Raw genomic sequence first — 22380 nt, 5'->3', positions numbered from 1 at the left:
TTAATAAATAAATTTTAGTTGATTTTAAAGTCCTAAATATTATAAAATGACAATTTTGTCTATTATGGAGTCTTTTAATGAATAAGAAAAGCTCAATCAACATTTCTAAGGCCCTTCGTGCTTTTAATATAGTATAAATTAGCCAAATACAAACTGCTTTTCATTAAAAGTACTTTTTAAAAAAACACTTTTCAAAATCAGTTTTTAGCCGCTAGGACAAATAGCTAAATATGATTAAATGAATAATAACTAGTCATTATAACAACCGAAAATTCTAAACCAACAATATTATAGGGTGGTCTAACTATGGTTGAGAAAGAAGATAAACGAAGAAAGAACCAAACACACTAGTTTGAAGTCACGGGACATACACGGCTTTTGCCGGTGCGTAGGCCACTTGTCCTGACCCCACTTAACGAATTGCACCTAGAGCCTGTTTGGAAAGCCACGTGGTAATTGAAATTGGTGTAATTACTGTCCTACTAATTACACAGCCTAATAATTACACAGTATTGTAATTACGATGACATGTTTGTTTGTCATAATGTAATTACAGTGTAATTACAAGCGTGTTGTTTGGTTGCACATGTGAAATTACACAGTTATTTTAATTTAAAACTAAAATTTAATTATAAAAAATTTAAAATTAATATTTGAAATATATGTGCCTTTATAAATGATAATAAATTAGTTATTTAATAATATATTGTTTCTTGAAAATATGTTAATTAATAATCATATATTTGTAACTAATAATGTAAAAAATAATTGATATATAATTTCAAATTAATAATATTTTAATTTTAATTGATTATAAAAATTAAAAGCATACCTTTTTGTGAGAACATCATGGGATTGGATGTTTGACAAAAAAAGAATATTTATAAATATTATGCCATAACACTATTCAAATGTTTGACAATAATTCTATCAACTGTAAGTGAAAAATAAACAACATACAATGTGAAATAACAAGTCAATAGTACTAAAACAAATATTTTTAAAATCGAAAATATAACCTAAATTCAAAATCCGAAAGAATATTTTTAACATACCACTCTTATGTCAAATTCTAACGTTACATAAGTAAGTTTCAACGTAACATAAGTAAATACTCCTATAATTCAAAGGAAAGGAAAAATATAAGTCAATAACCTCATTCACAACGAAATTCTACTTTAATAACGTCACTTTTTATATGCCAAGTTTTCTAATGACTCATTCTTTCTACTATTAAGAGATGTAGTTTCAAAATTAGAATATTAACACGGTTATACTAAATGAATAAAATAAAAAATTAAAAAAAATACGAAAGAATTACATGGAAGCACAAGAGGTAAAGGTTGGGAATGAAAAGAAAGGAAATGAAATATAAATTCTATAAAAATAAAAATATATTTTAAAAAATACAAATGATTAAAAAGAAAAATAAAAAAGAAATGAAATAATAGAAATAAAAAATAAATTAGAAAAGAAAAGAAATTAAAATAAATTAAATAATAGAAATAAAACATAAATTAAAAAAGAAAACAAATTAAAATAAAATTAAAAAAAATAAATTAAAAAGTAACCCTGTAATTACAGGATGTAATTACACCCTCACCTCCTCTCGAGAATTGGAGAATGTAATTATACCCTCTCAATTACACCCAACTCCCACCTAACTGTGTAATTATCCGGTCAAACAAACAGACCAAACTGTGTAATTACACCTAATTACACCCAATTCCAATTACCTGGGTGGCTTTCCAAACAGGCCCCTAATGTTTTTTAACTTACTTTTTACTCGTTGTGGGTTGCCCTCTCAAAATTATTCGCACAACACACTTCACTGCAAGATTATATTAAAAAATAGCTAATTATTATTATTATTATTATTGATTTTTTTGAGTTGGTGAACCCTTATAAATTATGTGTATTTAAGAGTTTGTAATAACATGTGATTGCAAGTATTTATTTATAAAAGAAAACATTCAGATATAACAAACAACAACAACATATGGGTAGGATGTATTCAGATATGCGATTTATTAATAATGCGCCTTGATATTTTGATAACTTGCTTATACACTATAGTTTGCTCTTTTGGTAAGATTATATAAAAGTTGATTTTTTAATAGGATTGACAAATTATGTGATTTTTCATTTATATGAAACAAATAAAACATAAAAAAATTCAATCGTGATTTAAAATTACGTTCAAACGGACATAGAGCCTGTTTGGATGGGCTTAAAAAAAGTAGCTTATAAAAATTTGTTTTATATAAGTTCTTTAGATAAGTTAAAGCCCAAACAAATCCAATTAATTTTTTGGGCTTATTTTAAGCACAAAATGAGCTTTTTTGAAATTAAGCCAAACACTCAAAAAAAAAAACTAAAAACAACATAGGCAACTTTTATAAGCAAGAATCCAAAAACCAAACGGCTCATAACTTTTTTTTTTGACCCCCAACCCCCACACACACGCACCCCTCCCCCGCCCTCTAAAACCCTTCCAATCGAACCTCTGAGTTACCATACTTGCACGACACACTTCACTGGCAAACTCAAAACCGAAAAAGGACAGAGCATATGTTTGCGTATATAAATATAGAGAGAGAAACACTATCAAGATTCTTTTCTCTCTCTCTCTATATATATATAATATCTTCTTCAAACTAAACCCTAGCAAAATTTGTACTACTATATACACAGCCATGACACAAAAATCAAGACTTCGAAGAAAAGTCTCTTAGATCTCTGTACTAAACTCAGTTAATCTTTCATTTTTTGTTTGAGTTAAAAAGCTGGAAATTGAGTGAGTAATTAGGGTTTTGAAATGGAGCCACGTGTTGGAAATAAGTATCGACTAGGTCGGAAAATTGGAAGTGGATCATTTGGAGAGATCTATCTTGGTGAGTTATGTTTTCATAAATTTTTGGATAAATTGATGTTATTTTTTCACTGTTTTTTATTTTATTTTAATTGTGATTATTTGGTGCAGGTATTAATATACAGACTAATGAGGAGGTTGCAATTAAGCTGGTGAGTCATCTCTTTTAGTAATTAATTCAGTTCTGTTGATTTTTTTTTTTAACAGTTTACTGGAGGTCGTGTCACATTTTGGATTTCGAGAGTCAAACAATTTAATTTTGACTGTGAATTCGGAATATTTAAGTTTTTTGAAATAAAATTTACTTATTTGGAAATTACGTTAAAAATATAAGTCGCAATAATTGACAATTCAAAATATTTAAAAGATATACGAAAAAAATTACGGTAAAAAAAAAAAGACTTGTTTGAATCTCGAAATCCGAAGGACGCCACATAAATTGGGATGAAGGGAGTAACTGGGTACGAAGTTTAAGAAATAAAGAAAGACTTTTGAAACCTGGGGTCTAAAATAATAGTGTGGCTAGAACTCATTTCATTAAGGGTAAAAAGATAAATTTAAAGTTGAATTGTTACTAAATATAGAAAAGTGTCATTCTTTTTGGGACTGACTAAAAAGGAAAGAGTGCCACATAAATTGGGACAGAGGGAGTAACTTTTTTTGGGTTGATGGTTGACTTTGAAATTATCAATTATGTCTTGAAGTTATCCCTTGCTTGTCCCCGAAGGGATAGTCCAGTTATCACTTATCAAGAAGCCACATGTTGAACTGCAGAATCACAATTTGATTCTCAGTGGTCATGACTGGAAATCTCCTTTTAGGACAGAAGAGTTTAGTTGTTCATTTAGAAATAAGCTGTTTTTAGAAACTTATGTGCCAAATTAGGTAGTTGATGGCATATTAGGGTAACGTAGTTGATGTATTTATGTGAGCATCAAATACTATTATGGTTTTCGGGTATTTTGGTAGTTGTTTACCGCCAAATTTGTAACTTAGGATAACAGTTGAATTTTTAAGAAAGGGGTAAAAGGCAAGTAAATTATAACCGATCAAACTCTTGTTTCGTGTGGTTAAGCCGGAGATATAAGTAAGATCAAGGATGTAAATTGCATAAACAAAGAAACAAGAACTAGAAGTAGATGGAATGCTCTTAGTTGAACGATTGAACTCACAATGGTGTTCTTTTTAAGAGAATGCCAATCCCTTTCTTTCTAGGGGAGGGTATACTTACGTGCCAAAAGAAAAGACTGTACAACATGATGAAAAGACTATGCAACAGTGTGTAAAGAGTATTCAACAGTGTACAAATACTATCAAACAGTGTCTTAGCACTAGCCTTGGGCTCGAGAATGTCAGGCCTGAAAGTCGTTGTGAGTGCACTCCAGCTGGAAGGTGTTTTGTGACCGAGGAGAAAAGATCCGATGGAAACGGTATCGCTGGTCGCCGGGCCACGGAATAGTTCTCGTCATACGAGACGGCACCGGTGCAAGACATACCGGGGATAGTGGTTCAAGGATGTTTCCGGGCCATAACCGGGAAAACCATTGTAGGTTCGGATCTGATTGGAGCTAAAACTTCCACGTGTTGGATTCGACTAATCCACCTGCTAGGCCCGGGTTTCACCCCATATAGATAGTCCCCCACTTTTCAGGTATTCAATGAAATATATTTGGGAAGTGGAAGAGTTCCTGATTTCTTGGCGGGAAAGGAAATGGAGAAGAGTGAGAAGACCTCTGACACGCGAGAAGTGAAGAAACGCGTCTCTTTGCATTTAATGACCCGAACACGCGACCTTTTGCATTTAATGCCTAGAACACGTGTTCTTTGCGATTAATGCCTCAACCACGTACCGATTGTTGATTGGGCCATTCCGAGCACCGGATACCGGGTGTGCCTGGCACAAGTGGGCTCGGTTTTTTGGAGGGTAGTCGGCTGCCTCATGTATTTTTGTAACAATGTCGATTTACCCTTTACCCTCGAGCACCTATTCTGCCTCTACAAACCAAAAACCTTTAAAGGCGGTATTTTTACCTTGTCTGGTCAAGGTCATTGGAACATTCTTACCAACATATTTTTACTTTGTCCGGTCAAGGTCATTGGAACATGCTTACCAACATATTTTTTACTTTGTCCGGTCAAGGTCATTGGAACATTCTTACCAACGCAGATGATGATCTAGATCGGGGATGGATAGATTGGTTCGTCGTAGTTCTTTCGTCCGATATTGTCCCTGTGGCTCATTTGCCTTTTCCAGAAACTTGGAATAGCTCCCCCAGTTTTGGACTCCGAAGACCGTACCCCAGTGTTTAGGATGGCGAAAGGCGAGGCGTGGCGACAAGGGCTCGCCTCACGCCTCATGGCGAGGCTTGGCGTGGCGTGGCGAGCGCCTTTTAGAAGCGAGGCGAGAATTAACACAAAAAATTAAAATATTAAATATGCATATATAAATACCCAAAAACTCAAATACTCACAAAATACTAGCAAATATTTCAATTGAAAAATTAAAAGTAGATAGTTGATAGTTGATGCTAAAGTCTAAAAGTCTCCAACTAGATAGTTAATAAGTCATAAGGTCCCTGAGTGTTAGCATTAACCAAATTATAACGAAGCAACATCTATTCTTCTTCAAGATCTCCAAATTCTACAACCACAAGAGTGTCAGCATTATATTGTCTCTTTATTCTGTTCTGTTTTAAAAAAGTCAGCCAGCTTTTTGAAAAATAAAAAATAAAAAAAAATCAAAAGGCGACGCCTTAGTCGCCATATGCCATAGCCTCGCCTTTTAGGAAATGCCACGCCTCACACCAAAAGGCGTAAGGCGAGCGCCTTTCACAACACTGCCGTACTCAGACTGGCTGACTGGGTACAAGCTATATTAAGTCTTCCGGAAGAATCTGCGCGGACTTGGAAGTCCGTGATCAAATTCTCAGGGTGGAAAGCCAAGAACCATGGGATTCTAGTCAAGGTGGTCCCGCATAACGTGCCGAAGCCAGTGTTATCAAAAGCGAATAGCGCAAAAAAGCTATAAGGTCAGCTGGGGCTTTAAGCGCAAAGCGCAAATAAAGCATGGGCTTTAATGAAAAAAGCCACAATGGTGCAAAAATACAAATATATATATGTTTAGTCCAAGACTAATAATAATAAGATGAATAACAAATGTATGGACAAAGAAATTATGAAAACATTACGATAAAGTGAAATATCAATCATCTAGTGTCATGTCTTCAAGAGAGGCTCATTGGCAAGGAAAAGTACGTCTTAGGGCCTTGATGATGACACTGAAGCCAGTGTTGTCAAAGGCGCTTAAAGCGCGCTTATGCCCTGAAGCGAGGCTCAAAACATGTTGAGCGCTTCGCCTCGCTTTATGTGCGCTTCAATGTCATCATCAAGGCCCTAAGACGTACTTTTCCTTGCCAATTAGCCTCTCTTGAAGACATGATACGAGATAAATGATATTTCACTTTATCGTAATGTTTTTACAATTTCTTTGTCCATATATTTGTTATTCATGCTTATTATTATCAGTCTTGGACTGTATATATATATTTGTATTTTTGCACCATTGCGCCTTTTTTCATTAAAGCCCATGCTTTATTTGCGCTTAAAGCTCCAGCTGACCTTAGAGCTTTTTTGCGCTTTTGATAACACTGACTGAAGCGCACATAAAGCGAGGCGAAGCGCTCAACATGTTTTGAGCCTCGCTCAGGGCCGAAGCCTCATTCGATCAAGGTAATATCCGAGGGGCTTGATTCGCTTCTGGCCGTGTCTTGAAAGAGACCCGGCTCCCCTTCTGCTGACCCTGAAACGGACGTACCTTTGCAGAAGACCAAGAAGAAAGGACATACGCTGAAGTTATCAATTATGTGTTGAAGTCATCCCTTACTTGTCCCCAAAGGGATAGTCCCAGTTATCAGGAAGCCACATATTGAACTGCAGAGTGAAAAATTTAAATCTTAGTCGTTATGACTGCAAATCTCCATTTTAGGACAGAAGAGTTTAGGTGTTCATTTGGAAAGAAGTTGTTTTTAGAAACTTATGCCGTTATGCGTCAAATTAGGTAGTTGATGACTTATTAGGGTAACTTAGTTGACGTAATTGAGTTACTGTGAGCATCAGCTATAGCTGTCTTAGTTTAGATTTTAGAATTGTCTAAGTACATGTGAATGAAGCCTTTCTGCTTCCTCGTTCCTTGTATTGGACAATTTTTTCACTGTTTGGGAAGTTGGGCATGTATGCTATGTTGATACAAGATTTATGATTAAAATGATCTTAATGCAAGCAAATGTGTTATCATACATGAATTTGAAGTATTTCAAGAACATTAACTTTTTGGGAAATAGTAGTTTTGGCTCCTTAGTTATTGCATTACTCCACTTTTGGTCCCCATATTATTTGATTGTTGATTGAGCACACTTGACTCTCAATTGGACTTAGCGTATAGTTTTGGTCCCTGGTTGACTGAGGCTAACAGGCGTTTACTTACGCATCGCCAGCAAACAAAGACAGCATAAATTTTAAAACAAACCTGAAATCATATTGTCGGGGATTGTTGTCTGCTCTTCCAGACAACAGAGACAAAAAACCCTTCCAGAATCACCTCTCATCCAGCAACCATTGCAAAATGTTATCCCAACTGTAAAGGGGTTTTGGTTGAGCATATCACAGCTTCGATTCAAAATATTGCCAGTATTCTAATCCCCAAGAATTCCTCTAATCTGAGACTATGAAAGTTGCGGCTGTTGTGCTACGGCTGTTTGACAAGGCAGGGAAATTCAAGGAAGGTGAATGCTATTATGTTTTTTGGGTATTGTGGTAGTCAAGTCAAATTGGGTGAAAATTAGTTTCATTTGTCCAGGGGTGAGGACATCTTGTCTTTGCTGTGTGACTTGGCATCTAAAGATTGATTTCGTTATGAAAGGAACATTATGCATTGAGGTTAATTTAGGGGGATTTATTTTGGGAATATTCACAGTTTCTTTGTTTTGTAATGCTATGATACTTGTATAGCCATTGAAGTTCTACTCTTCGGTTATTGAGCTTCCAACTGGACATCTTTTGTATTTCTGCAACGGAGGGAATTGTAGTCGGTCCCTCACACTTTGTAGCAAATGTAGGGGAATTAATTGACAAATGATGACTTTTTCCAAGTGCCACTGAAATTTTTTACTGTTAGGGATCAGTGCGTAAACACAATTATCAGCGAGGATCCGGCAAAAGAGTTGGTGCATATAGGTCAAATTGTGATCTAATATTTCCTCTTGGACATATGGTGTTCGCACAAAGTGAATTGTAATTACTGGTACCTGCAGCCGCCTACATGCATACTACATAACACCACTGTTCATAGCTTTGGAACACAACCATCAGTTTATTCTTGGACATACGGTGTTCACACAAAATGAATTAGAATTGCTGGTACCCATAGCTGCCTACATGAATACTACATAACCGTACCATTGTTCATAGCCTTGAAACACAGCCATCAGTTGATTCTTGGACTGGGAAAAAGATGGAGAATACCCCCATCCCCCATGTATGGCATATTCCTGTATTGCAAATACGTCATAAGATTACATATCTGGAAGTGTTTATCTTTTTCTTATTTAAATATCTGCGTACACCCCACCCTCCCCAAACCCCACCATGTGGGATCATCTGGGTATGTTGTGTCTGTTGAAGTGTTCATCTCTTTCTTTTTTTTTTTTTTTTCCATTTTTTTCTTTTGGCCCCAACTATGTGAATGACTTGTGCATTATTATATCTTCTCTTATGTTTTAGGCTCTGATAAATGCTGGTCATATTGCAGGAGAATGTCAAAACAAAGCATCCTCAGTTGCTATATGAGTCAAAGTTGTATAGAATTTTGCAGGGAGGAAGTAATAGCCGTTTCTGTTTGTCTTTACTCTCTTTTTGACTACATTTTCACGAATAAGCGTTCTAATTCTGTTACTTCTGTTGTAGCTGGAATACCAAATGTGAGGTGGTTCGGTGTGGAAGGAGATTACAATGTTCTGGTCATGGATTTGCTTGGACCCAGTCTTGAAGATTTATTTAATTTTTGCAGTAGGAAACTTTCCCTGAAGACAGTTCTGATGCTTGCAGATCAAATGGTTAGCAGTTAGAATAATGCTTCTCATTAGAATAATGCTTCTCATTTTGGCTTAGTCCCACCTAAACTTGCTGGTTACATGGCTATTCTGGTTTTACTGCAGATAAATCGCATTGAGTTTGTTCATTCGAAATCATTTTTGCATCGTGATATTAAACCAGACAATTTTCTTATGGGCTTGGGAAGGCGTGCAAATCAGGTTCTATATTTTGATTATTAAATTTTTACTCTTGTTACCACAATTTCCCACTATAGTTTTATTTGACTTAAACTGCAGGTCTATGTTATAGACTTTGGTCTGGCCAAGAAGTACCGTGACACTTCATCTCACCAACACATACCTTACAGGTAATATAATAATTTTGTTAGAGCATTAGTGTTTGCAGTGACAGTGTTTCTTTTCATTGAGAATAGGCTAACAGTATAGTTCATAGGAATTTCTCCCCTTGCCCAACCGTTCTTCTCCTTGATTATAATAGGTGCAGAAGTCTTTTTTCAGTTCACTTTGGAACTCCCAGCTGAAGAGAAAAGACTGAGCAGTCTATATGCATAAATTTCCTACCTTTGGATATGATGATACTATTTGAAGAAAGTTTTTGTCAATTATCACAGAAACAGATATAATTCTTTTTGTCTCTAGTTAGGAAAATGTAATACTCCAGCTGTGGATATGTGAAAATTACAGCGTGTGGCAGGTGTGTAGATGATGCTAAGACAATTCGAAGTGCATTTCTCTAAGATATGTTATGTAACAAATGCATGTCTTGGTGCTGTGGAAAAATCTTATGATGGGGACGTATGTGTATTCCATTTTAGAAGACTGTTAAATGCTACATAGCGCTGCTCCCATCTTCACTAAAAGTGCCCCTGAATTTTTTTCTGTGTGCATGCACATGCATTCACATATTTGGCATTTGTGTTTGTATTTTGTCTGTGCCTTATATGGAATTTGGCACTGCAGGGAGAACAAAAACTTGACAGGCACTGCAAGATATGCTAGCATGAATACTCACCTGGGTATCGGTAAGTGTTCCTGTTTTTTTTTTATTTGTGTCTATTTGTTGTATAGTTCGACAATGCTGTATTTCTCACTTTATATGCTATTGCTGCTGTTACAGAACAAAGCAGGAGGGATGATTTGGAATCTCTTGGATATGTCCTGATGTACTTCCTAAGAGGAAGGTAAAGTTTGCTGCAACTTCTTTCCTCACTATTGTTTTATTCAGCTTGTGTTTGACATCTAGTTATTGCAGTCTCCCCTGGCAGGGGTTGAAAGCAGGAACGAAGAAGCAGAAGTATGAGAAAATAAGTGAAAAGAAGGTGTCAACATCTATTGAGGTAATTTATTTGCGATTTGGTGATTGGATTTTCTTTAGACATATCTATGGAACATTGGTCTATAATTTTGCAGGCTTTATGCCGGGGTTATCCTACTGAATTTGCATCCTATTTCCATTATTGTCGTTCACTACGCTTTGAGGATAAACCAGATTATGCTTATCTGAAGAGAATATTTCGTGACCTCTTCATCCGCGAAGGTCTAAATGAATTTTGAAAGATGTTTTTAGCTTTATTTGGTATTATGCAATCTAGGCTCCCCTTTACACTTCTATTTGCAATGCAGGCTTTCAGTTTGACTATGTTTTTGATTGGACCATATTGAAATATCAGCAATCGCAAATTGCAGCTCCTGCTTCCCGACTTCTTGTAAGGGGTGAAATTTCGCTTTTTCTATATATGTGCAGAGCTTAGATCTTATGATGGCTGCTTTTATTAGGGCCCTGGTGTTGGAACCAGCTCAGGCATGCCTCCAGTTATCCCTAATGCAGAGAGGCGGTCAGGTGATCTTCCAGTATTCCTTTTCTTATTCTTGTGTTCTAAAATTGAGAACATTGAGGTTTATTTTTAATGTCTCTGGCTCTGTCACCTACTTGTGAGTACTGGTAGAAACCTTACTGTCTCTTCCGTTTGGATTTTCATTGCGCCTACTCAATCATTTGCAGGTGAGGAAGAAGGAAGACAACCAGCAGATCCTTCTCGAAGGAGAAATTCTGGGCCGCTTATAAATGCTGGAAGTTTGTCCAAGCAGAAGAGTCCTCTCAGAAATGATTCTACCAGCAAGGATGCTATGGTAAGTATGAGCTGGATAAAATATGAACTTAGATAAGATGGTAAGATTCAAATTCAGGAGCTCTCAAAGGGCCATTTCTAGGACATAGATTAGTGCATGATCGATTGTCAGAGATCAGTCCATAGTCAAGTGTAGTAAAACCTGAGTGTAACTCTCTATTTTGTTGAAGTGCTCTGCCAGTTCTAAAATAACTCTTGCTTCAGAATCATATGTCATCAAAAGAATTCAGATGATTTGGACAGAGAATCTAGTTCTGTATGTCCTTAGTCCCAGGGAAAAAAGAAGATCACGTGTTCTTTTAAGGTTTCGAAGTTGTTGGAAATGGAAACTTATATATCCTATATCCGATAAGTGATCTTTTGCTACATTATAATGAATCGTCCAATTTTTCAGCTGTCAAGCTCCACTTTCCTGGGACGATCAAGTGGATCGTTGCGGCGAGGTCTAGTGTCTGGCAGCCGTGAGACTTTCACTATGGGAAATGACTCTGATCCTACACGTTCTCGAACGCCTGAGGCAAGTCCAGCGACCATGCACAAAATATCAAGTGGACAGAGAATCTCCCCCCTCGTTGGATCATCAGATCCTAAACAGGCTTCATCTGGCAGGACTACTTCTGGTATGAAGAACTATGAATCGACGCTTAAAGGAATTGAGAGTCTCCATTTTGATGAGGAAGATAAGGGTCAGTAATGGATTGGAAACCCCTTCATCACATTCTTGTAAATTTCTGACTCGTGTGCTTAGACCTCAGAAAGAATTGAGGCCCTGAAAGTTGATTTTTTTTTTTAAATGAATTTCGGGTTGCAAATTAGGAATCTAGAACGTGTGATTCATGCAAGCAAAGATTTATAAATAGATCTGGATGATGCTAAAGCAGGATATCAGGTATTTTCAATGCAAGCTCAGTGTGCATGGCTCTCTGTGTTTGTGCAATCAGACATCTTCCATAATCTTTAAACCTTGTCCAGATGATTGGGGAATAGTGAAACTGTATATTGGTCATTGTAATATTTAAATGGTCCCCAGTAATATTCTTCTAGTTGAATGAATGTCACTCGAGTGCAAATAGCAGTTCTCAATATTTTTTTAGTCCTGAACCAGGCTGAGCCTGGCTTTACTCTTCTCCTTTCCCTAAGGCCCCTTGAAAAGGTCTTTCCTAAGTCATGTGGCCTTGGTCTATTTCTAGCTTTCTCTATGGTCATAGGTAGATTTGTTTCTATCCAGACTTACCTAGCCTAGGACTTGTTACAAAAGGGTGACAAATGCACATATTCAAAAGACAAGGCCCATCCACTTATTAAGGTCCAAGCCATTTCCCCGGGGAGGACAAGGCATGGTTAAACTAACTCGCATGATGGCATGATCAAATTCAATCAATACAGGCTACTTAAGGTCCCTTGGCTTCCTAGCCTTATTCCAGGTAGGTCCACATTCTCCACAGATTCAAGTCATGGCATAAGTCCCATCCCAGCTAACACCAAAATACACATAACCAATCAATTCAGGCTACTTAAGGTCCCTTGGCTTTCTTCACCAAGATAAAAGGGATGTGCGGCCTTACTAGCTGCAACTTCACAACTGATGTTTCGATGTTTGTATGGCTTGATTTGGTGAAACGGGAACAATACTTCTGTAGTCAGGTTACCCTTTCTGGGGTCAGTTTTCTCAAACGCGTGATAGACAAATTGAGAGTGGTGATCTCTAATTATGTAAAACTTTGATCTCCTTCCTTAAACATTACTAATAAATAAATTTGAAGTAAATGGACCTAAGGTAGATATAAGCTAAGATCATGTGGTATCTATAATTGAAATCTGGTGCAAGGATTAGGGCTGTTCGCATGCAAGTTAAACCAAAACCAAAAAAATTTAACCAAACCGAATAAAAAAATCGACATTTGGTTTGGTTTGGTTTTAAATTTGAAAAACCGATAATATTTGGTTTGGTTATGGTTATAGTAAAAAATAACCGAATAAATAACCGAACCAAACCGATAATTATATACATAAAATTTATAATTATTTATATGTATAATATTAACTTTTCATAAATAATTAAAGATATTTTATACCTTTTAATTATTAATTTAATTTTGGTCTACTTATTTTTTAAGGCCTAGATATGAAAAGAATATGTCTAAATCAACAAATCGTGATCACATTTCTAACTCTTAATAAGTCGTAAGCATAAGGGTAAAAAGTAAAAATCCTACTATTATCTCTTTTCATTTTACATTGCCATCAATACGTATTTCCTTCATATGCTTAAGAAAAAAGAACCATAAGAAATTTGAAGAATGTAGAGAGAGAATATTTGAATTATCCTAATAAATTGAAAAACGAACCAAACAAAGTAATAATAAACAAATGGTTATTATTTTACTTGGTTTGGTTATGGTTTTAGACATTTAAAAACCGACTAAATTGGTTTGGTTATGGTTTTAACCAATAACCGACCCAAACCGAACCATGAACACCCCTAGCAAGGATTACTTAACTTTGACCGGCAAATGTACCAAAAACTGTTCTCAATTTAGGCAGATGAAACCTAATAATATTCATATTTTCTCCGGCTTAAGAACCAGGATTCCTAATCTAATTAAGAAGACACATGGAAATCTTGTATGAGGGTCGACTATTTTGGAAACCACACTAGTAAAGAACATTAAAATTGTTCGTAGAAGAGATCGCAGACCAATTCCAAATCTAGCGGTCAAAGCCTCTATTTGCAAGTGATACTATAATACTCGACATTGTACTTCAGATACAACCCTTTGATGTCAAAAGCTAGCAATAGCTACCATTGTATAATATAATAATGGATTACACAACGCCCATGTGCATTACTCACCAGTTCATAATTTTAGACACTAGGACCACTAAATTAGACATTACACAAAGAAAATGTAAAAATGAAGTGGGAAGGAAAGCGATAGAAATGTATAGAACCCACCGAAATAGTACCCGCTCCTATATTTTTGCCACTGAAGGAGGAAAATAGCTTTTTACAGGAGATCAGCAACATTTGCTGGCAGCTCCTCAACAACAACGTTGTAAAACCTCTGAATATCAGCCAGCATCCTCTCATCATCCTTTGTTACAAAGTTGATGGCCACACCCTTCCTACCAAACCGTCCACTTCGTCCAATACGATGAAGATAATTCTCAGGCTGCGTGGGGAGATCATAATTTATGACCAGGGAGACTTGTTGGACATCGATTCCTCGGGCCAAAAGATCAGTGGTGATGAGAACGCGGGAGGACCCAGAACGGAATTCACGCATTATAATATCTCTAGTGTTCTGGTCCATGTCACCATGGGTAGCTGACACTGTATGGTCTCTGCTTCGCATCTTGTCTGTCAACCAGTCAACTTTGCGACGAGTATTCACAAAGATCACACTCTGTGTAATGGCTAATGTTTCATACAGGTCGCACAGGGTTTCAAGCTTCCATTCTTCCTTTTCCACATTCACATAAAACTGTTTGATACCTTCTAAGGTCAGCTCATCACGCTTTACAAGAATCCTCACAGGTTTGTTCATGAATTTTCTTGTGATTTCAAGTGCCTCAGGAGGCATGGTAGCAGAGAAGACACCAACCTGAATCTTCGGAGGCAGGAGCTGGAATATATCGTAGATCTAGAGACAAAAGAAAAGAGGGGCAGGCCATGAGCATAAACTTAGGGAAAATAATCCATGTCGACACAACCAGTAGATGCACAGACAAATGCAAATATGGTGTGGCGGTACTAATTTAGTTCATAGTAGAGGTAATAGACCTTCAACACATCAAAGGAAAAGGGAAAGGACAAAAAGAAAATGACACACATTGGCCACGGTGCAAAGCTGAACAAAATTGTCACATGTTGAATGAATGAAGTCATGAATTTAATCAAACCTGATCCGAAAAATAGGAAATAACATGCAGAAAACAGCGATGTTATTCTTGCCCACTTATTAAAATTTTGAGCTTGTTGAATACTCTAAGAGCACTGTACACTACAGCCATCTTTTGCCATCAACTGAGCCTCCCTCCCTCCCCCTGGCACCCAACATTCCTCGCAAGTCACGTTTCACATACAATGGATAACTAACAAAAGAAAATGTTTCTTGCACACATCATAATAACTCAAATCTAAGAAAAGCTAAGTGGTTGGAGAACCTTTCACACAACAGACACGTAAAAGGGGTAAGGATGTATAAAGAAACATATGCACATATATACAGGAGAGAAGGGGCATATTGGCCACAAAGGCAATTTTCAATCTAAAATAGTTGACCTGATCCTTGAAGCCTCTGGAAAGCATTTCATCGGCCTCATCCAATACAAACATCTTTATATGATCAGGGCGAAGTGCCTGTCTTCTCAGCATGTCAAATACACGTCCAGGTGTTCCCACAACAACATGAACACCACTTGAAAGGATGCGTTGGTCCTCCCGAACACTGGTTCCTCCCACACAGGCATGTACCTTCACACCAAGGTAGTCACCGAGTGCCCTCATGACCTTTTCAATTTGTTGTGCAAGCTCACGAGTAGGTGCCAAGACCAAAGCTTGACATTCCACAAGTTCATAGTTAAGTTGCTGCAGAATTCCAGAACAAAATGTGGCGGTCTTCCCCGTTCCAGACTGGGCCTGTTGAATTACATCAAGACCTTTGCAAAAGGGTACAATTCCTCTTTGCTGGATTGCTGAGGGTTTCTCAAAACCTACATCAAAATAATCCAATATTAAGTACATCATATGAAACAGGAACAGAAAGAGCGAGAGAGCTCATATGTGCAGCATGTCCTTTGTTTGTTTCTTCTTTTCTTTTTCCTTTTTTGATTGGTAAAGCAAAACGACAACATTCGCAATGATCCAGAATCACGAACTGAAATGTCGAAAGAAAACAGAAGCCAGATGTTACTCAGTTATACCTCGAGTGTTATCACTTACCAGTCTACCACCCCTTTTTTACAATGTATGCATTAATGAAGTACAAGAAAAAGCGGAAAAATGTTTCAACAAACCATATGCATAAATGCCCCTGAGAAGGTTCTCCTGCAGACCCATGGCATCAAAACTATCATAAACCTCATCGTATGACGTAAAGAAATCTTGCCCATCATCAGCTGAAAGCCTGCAGCGAAATCCAAAAAAGCCGGGTTTTTAGGATACATGTTCTAAAGGAATTTTAGCAATAATTCATAGGAGTAATAAATACAGAAAGAAAAAAAAAAGAAGGTCAAAATGAGGGAAGAAGCAAGCGCAGCCTTCTAGAAATGCATAATCAGTGAGCAATAAAATAATTGGCTCCTGGTACTTACAACTCATTCATTTTTGAATCAAATTGACGAGCATCAAACTGTGATCCTTCTGGAGCTGCGCCTGCCATGACTGGAGAGATTTCACAGCACGTCAGCAACAAAGGATCATGGATAAAATTAAATATTATCAAATCATCAATATCACCATAACTCAATACAAGTTGACTGAATCAATTACAAATGTGCAGGTTCTCATTGGTTCGATTAACTATGCTTTGACTTAAACAAGGTAAAAAGACCAATTTAGCTCATTTGCACGATTAGAACTGCACCATTGAATTTGAGAAGGAAAAATAAACTACATAATACTTGATTTAACAAAAAAAAAAAAAAAAAAACAATTAGCTGCACATTTGCACGGTTAGAACTGCACCATTGAATTTAAGAAGGAAAAATGAACTACACATATTTGATATGAAGAAAAAGTTTGGATTTAATTTTTGATTCCTGTGTTTCTTATACAAATTGCTAGTTCTTAATTTGGTTCACTAGAATCCAACCCATAATTTCTCTTGCTAGAATGTGACCGACCATCAAGAAGCAAAATTGAAGGCATGCAACGACTTGAAAGAATATTTACTTATTATGGGAATTAACTTAAATGATTTCATTTAAATTTCGTTCTCACACCACCTAAACTACCAGCTGAAAAAAAAAAAGACAACAATACACATGCATAATTAGAAAAATAGAATGTGAAAGATGTGATTCATCACTTTTGTAGTTAAGAGTTCTCAGTTGAAGAATGATGAATTCAATCTGGTTTATCAAAAAGTTTGAAGCTTGGGTCCTAAAAAATAGCACACTACTGACATTGAAGTAATTTTTTGGTTTCACTGCCATTTGTCAGTTGTATAAAAGTTAGAGTGCTATTGTTACTAGTTACTAGCTAAAAGAAAACTATGCTAAAATGCATAAGTAACAGTGTGCAACACCTTCCACAAGCCTCATCACTCAAACTACCAACTACAACATTCATTCTCTTAAATTATGACATTTCTGCGTACTCGTCCAGCTTAGAAATGCCACAAAGGCATCCAAGGGTGTGAACTAGTGGTCTGAAGTGGGGTGAGGAACATGAGGTCTCATGTTCAAACCCCACCAGAGACTAAAATACTAAGTGATTCTTCCCATCTGTCCTATCCTTGGCGGACAAGTTACATGATACATGTTGCTGGTGGGAGGTGACAGGTATTCGTGGAAATAGTCGAGGTGCGCACAAGCTAGCCCCAGCACCACGGTTATGAAAAAAAAATGCCACACAGAGCCTCATAAAAGAACACAATTTCAACTCTCTTTCAAGTACCAAAGATAAGCAAAAGCTCCATCATGCTTGACAGTATCGACTTTCCAAACAAAATATCTCAGTCAACTAAATAAAAGAATGAACCCACACGTCAAGAATTACATCTATATACCTCCTCCGGCCCATTTTGCATGATACTCCTTTTCATTTTAAAACGTCCTAAAATGGCTGACACGATTTCAGTAATAATACTCACTCTGTCTCGATTTATGGACACTTTTCGCTTTTCGAGATGCAAGTTTAATTTTGACTGTGTTTGAATATAGAACCTTTAAATTTTTTAAAATAAAATTTACATATTTGGAAACTATGAGAAAGTTACCATAACTAAAAACAACAACTACCCCCCATATAATGGGGTCTGGGGAGGGTAGGATGTATGCATACCTTACCCCTACCTTTGTGAGGTAGAAAGCCTGTTTCCGATAGACCCTCGGCTCAAAAGAAACGGAACAGTTGCAGGATTGTAAGAAAAGTCACCATAATTTAAAGTATTTAAAAGACATGAAAAAATTACGGTGAATGAACAACTCTTTTGACAATCGAAAGCGAAAAGTGTCATATAAATTGGAACAGAGACGGAGAGAGTATTTATTATATACAACTATAGCAGCTTTCGAGCATTCAGATTCTTATATATAAAACCTTTAATTCAATATTTTCTTCAACTATTATAATATACAAGTCAAATTAACATCTTAAACACAGTTTCCAGTCAGGCACTGTGATATGACTGAGAGCACTACGTAAGGTCACAAGCAAGCAAAATAAAGGAGCTACAGATAGAAAAACACACCTAAATTATCACTTTTTCGCAAGTTTCATACCTCAACTATCCATGATTCTATTTACCTACCTAAATTATCACTCCCTTTGTATTAAAACACACCTCGATGCTGAGTTGGATAATTATTTGAAATCACTGGACAAGTCAACATCGAGTTGTGTTTTAATACAAAGTGAGCGATAATTTAGGTAGGTAAATGGAACAATTGATAGTTGAGATATGAAACTCGTGAAAAAAGTGAAAGTTTAAGAGTGTTTTTGACCATTAACTCAAAATAAAATGAAAACAAAAAGGGGCATTGTATCTAACAGATTACACGCTGGCATATACAGCTGAGTAAAATAAAAAAATGTCACCTGAAGATGTAGAGATGAGAAAGAGAGAATGAAAGTTGAGAAAATTAGGGTTTCCGCTGTGCAGTTTTGAGAAGACGGCGATGATGCTAAGAGGAAAAGGAAGTGTGAGTGTGTGTGAGGGTTCCTCTGGTAACGAAAGCGATTCCCTTCTTTTTTTGCTTTTACCAAGTTGCCCTTTCACCTTCCACAATTTGTACTACTACTAACACGTGTCCTTGTTGGAACTTCCTTAAACAAACAATCCCATGTAATACCTTTCTATGGCCATTTGACATTTTCTTTTTTTTAATATTCTCTCATTTTAAAATCAATGCGTTATATATTAAAAAGCTAAGAATTCACTCTCTTAATTCTATTAATTAAACCTCTACTTAATATTAATTAAATGACAATACATTGTATAAGTTACAATATATTAACTGCACCGTTTTGGTCACTCAAGAGTCAATGGGATCACGAGCAAGCAGTTTGTGGTTTTCCAAGATATATAGTGCGATAGATAATGATTCATTTCCCTTATACAATTCATGTCTGTTCTTTTTGTCAAAAAAATATTTGCTTGCAGAGGTAAAGGTCCCAGATAAACAATATCTCTGGTGAGAAAAATGAAGGCCACTACTTGTGAATTGCTCAAGTGTGTATCATCAATAGTTAGGTACATATATCTCATTTTATTTGTGCTAACATCCTGGCTTATATTTTCTTTTTTGCCTTTTCTCTTTGATTTTTTTTTTGTTTTTTTGGGACAAATTTGAAAGAGTGGATTTTCTAAAGAGGGTGAAGGGGAAGAAGTAATGTTCGTCGTAGAACTCATGCTTATACACGTACTAGATGGCGTATGCCCGTACACACTTTGAATTATAGTGTATCTATGTGTATGTAGTTGTGTTTGGGTAGTGATAATATATATATATAGATATATATTGTGCATTGCTAATAAACATACATAAGTTTGCACTGTTTTTATGCATATATATATACACACACACACTATGTTCAAAACACGATTAATATAATAATGTAGTTTGTGCTCCGTATCCAAAACTTTATTATATTAGTGTTTGCTACGAATACAAAGTTTGCAAAAATTTATTAATACTTTTTAAAAGAGAAGACTTGTTTAAAAGGAAACTATTTTCCTCTCTTGAGACAAAAAATGTTAATATTTAAGCATCAGTTGATACTTTGAATTTTAATTCGATTAATTTAAAGGTGTAAAATATTCTATTGTTAATGTATGTAGATTGGACCTAAACAATACTTATTATTTTTTATCAAATTTTGATTTGGATAATTCTAATTCAAATTATTAAATTAATTTTACATGTTTAAAAATTAAAACGAAACAAAGTAGAAATTTGATTTTCTATTTAAACGAAGAACTACTATTTTTTAATTTTTGGTGAATATTCTTGGTTTAGCTCATTTTACTTGTCATGTTGTCTTTTGCACGTTTTTTTTAAGGAAACGTCAATTAGAATTAGAATTTGACTAATTTACCTTATTTATAATTTGATCTCCATTTAATATTATTTTTTCTTTTACGACATTAATCTCTTTTCACATTTATTAAAGTAAGAATAAAAATGAAAAAGTAATTAAATTCTATCTTATTTTAAAATATAAATATTTAAGTATATTTATTTTAGTAAACATAACAAACAAATGACATGGCGGAATAGCAAATACAACAGTTAAATATCTAGATTAGATCTTAGGCTAATATAAGAAAAGAAAGAAAATTGTATGGTTTGACTACTTAATCTTTTGAAGAAAAGCAATAATATGGGGTTCACTTTTTTTGCTGTACAATAATTTCATTTGCTCCCACTAATGGGTTGATACGCATGTGGCAATAAATACACCATTATTGACTTAATGGGGATACTTGGGGAATTACATGAATATTGTTTGATTTTTTAATATGGGGTGCACTTTTTTTTTTTTTTTTGATATTGCTTGTTTTTTTAATATGGGTCCACCTTTTTTTATTTTTGATATTGCTTGATTTTTTTTAATATGGGGTTCACTTTTTTTTTTTACATGAGTTTGGAGGTTGTGGGGTCCATCTTTTTTTTTTTTTTTTTTTTTTTTAAACATGAGTTGGAGGTGGACGACGAAGCCATCCCTAACTCATGCTTCTAATATAGTAAAGACTAGATGATGAAAGCCCGTGCTAGCACGGGCCCAACACAAAATAGTACCACACTTTTCTTTTTAGTCTGTCTAAAAAAGAATGATATATTTTTATGTTTAGAAATCATTTAACTTGAAACTTCCCTTTTTACCTTTAATGAAATGATCTAAATCCACACAAATATCAATGACTTATTTTAGACCACAAGTTTCAAAGATCTTTCCTTTCTTTTTTAAACTTCGTGCCTAGTCAAACTATGTCACATAAATTAGGACAGAGAGTGTACCTTTTAGTAATATAATTATGGAATTTTAATTATCGAAAGTATTATAATTCAATTAATTGAAAATATCAATAAATTATTTTACTTAGTCCGCTTCTCCCATATATGACTTTCCTGGTTTGGTTCTCCAATTGAAAGATTTGAAATACACCTTCTCCTACCGAGTTTCATGCTATCTGTTACACCTCGAAAGATTTCATGTCGTCATGTGGTGCATAGACTAACGCAGGGTGGGATAAATACTATTCCCCTACAAGTAAGAAAGGTTACTTAATGGTTCTAATTAAGATTCCAAAGACGTTTGAAGCAAGAGAAAAAAATTCGTTAAGAAGGGCGAAGTATACGATGTGTTTTGGAAAAGGGTTTGCGAAGTACCAAGCTAATGACGATTTAAAAATGTCGTGAAGAAGAGTTATGATGCCCCTTAGATTGCTAATGAAGTGTTAAACAAGTGCTAAGAAGGTTCCATTAGGATCGGAGATCAATCGGAACGACGAAAGTAACTTCGAAAAATTGGGAGTTATACGGCCAACTTATACGGCCCGTATAATTTATACGGTCCGTATAAGGGACCGTATAACCTGTCCAGAGAAGGGTCCTCCACTGGAAGCATTATACGGTCACATATACGGACCGTATAACGTATATGTGTCCGTATAATACCGTCGGGACAGATTTTTAATTTTATAAAAGAGACCCCCAAGTCCTCATTTCTTATTTCATCCTTTCTCCACACCTCAAGAAGGCTCTAGAATATTCTCCATACCATTTTAACATATACCTAAGAGAAATCAAGAGTTAAGCATCAAGAGTTGATGGAATCAAGAACATGAATGCTCATTAGGGTTTATACAAGTCAAGAGCTTCTTTAGTGGTGAAGTTGGGGTTTTCTCAAGTGAAATATTTTCATCCAAAGACCTCTTCTACATTATCAAAGGTATGATTTATGTTCAGTTCATGTTATTAAGAGTATTGAGAGGTTAAAAGACTTGGATTATGGAAGAAAGTGGAAAATGAAGTCTAAATAGGGGAATAATGGTGACTTGATTTGAACTATAGTTCTTGACATGTTACGAATATAATC

At 35.7% G+C, this 22380-nt stretch overlaps 2 protein-coding genes across 2 annotated transcripts; one reads left to right on the top strand and one right to left on the bottom strand.

The window, feature by feature from the left end:
• The first annotated feature begins 2505 nt into the window (after window positions 1-2505).
• Window positions 2506-12164, top strand: LOC132068778 (casein kinase 1-like protein 2). Its single transcript, XM_059462476.1, has 14 exons — window positions 2506-2894; window positions 2984-3024; window positions 8679-8748; window positions 8834-8982; window positions 9085-9180; window positions 9259-9329; window positions 9943-10004; window positions 10100-10163; window positions 10235-10319; window positions 10393-10519; window positions 10606-10685; window positions 10759-10822; window positions 10985-11112; window positions 11506-12164. The coding sequence occupies exons 1-14, from the start codon at window positions 2819-2821 to the stop codon at window positions 11803-11805; spliced, it is 1413 nt and encodes a 470-aa protein (XP_059318459.1). The 5' UTR covers window positions 2506-2818; the 3' UTR covers window positions 11806-12164.
• A 1723-nt stretch (window positions 12165-13887) lies between these two features.
• Window positions 13888-19037, bottom strand: LOC132068777 (eukaryotic initiation factor 4A-15). Its single transcript, XM_059462475.1, has 5 exons — window positions 18877-19037; window positions 16428-16497; window positions 16131-16240; window positions 15397-15827; window positions 13888-14755 (listed from the first exon to the last, which is right to left on the bottom strand). The coding sequence occupies exons 2-5, from the start codon at window positions 16493-16495 to the stop codon at window positions 14120-14122; spliced, it is 1245 nt and encodes a 414-aa protein (XP_059318458.1). The 5' UTR covers window positions 16496-16497; window positions 18877-19037; the 3' UTR covers window positions 13888-14119.
• Window positions 19038-22380: the final 3343 nt, after the last annotated feature.

The sequence above is a fragment of the Lycium ferocissimum genome, chromosome 8, assembly GCF_029784015.1.
Source record: "Lycium ferocissimum isolate CSIRO_LF1 chromosome 8, AGI_CSIRO_Lferr_CH_V1, whole genome shotgun sequence".
In the NCBI taxonomy this organism is placed as follows: Eukaryota; Viridiplantae; Streptophyta; class Magnoliopsida; order Solanales; family Solanaceae; genus Lycium; species Lycium ferocissimum.
The sequence above is the reverse complement of the archived record's forward strand: the minus strand, read 5'-3'. Positions and strand labels throughout refer to the sequence as shown.

Coding starts and splice junctions, on each gene's coding strand:
- LOC132068778 (XM_059462476.1), top strand. CDS start 2,819: ATGGAGCCACGTGTTGGAAATAAGTATCGACTAGGTCGGAAAATTGGA. Junction 10,823..10,984: donor TAATGCAGAGAGGCGGTCAG/GTGATCTTCCAG, acceptor AATCATTTGCAG/GTGAGGAAGAAGGAAGACAA. Junction 11,113..11,505: donor CTACCAGCAAGGATGCTATG/GTAAGTATGAGC, acceptor CCAATTTTTCAG/CTGTCAAGCTCCACTTTCCT.
- LOC132068777 (XM_059462475.1), bottom strand. CDS start 16,495: ATGGCAGGCGCAGCTCCAGAAGGATCACAGTTTGATGCTCGTCAATTT. Junction 16,241..16,427: donor GATTCAAAAATGAATGAGTT/GTAAGTACCAGG, acceptor ATTTCGCTGCAG/GCTTTCAGCTGATGATGGGC. Junction 14,756..15,396: donor CCAGAGGCTTCAAGGATCAG/GTCAACTATTTT, acceptor TTTTGTCTCTAG/ATCTACGATATATTCCAGCT.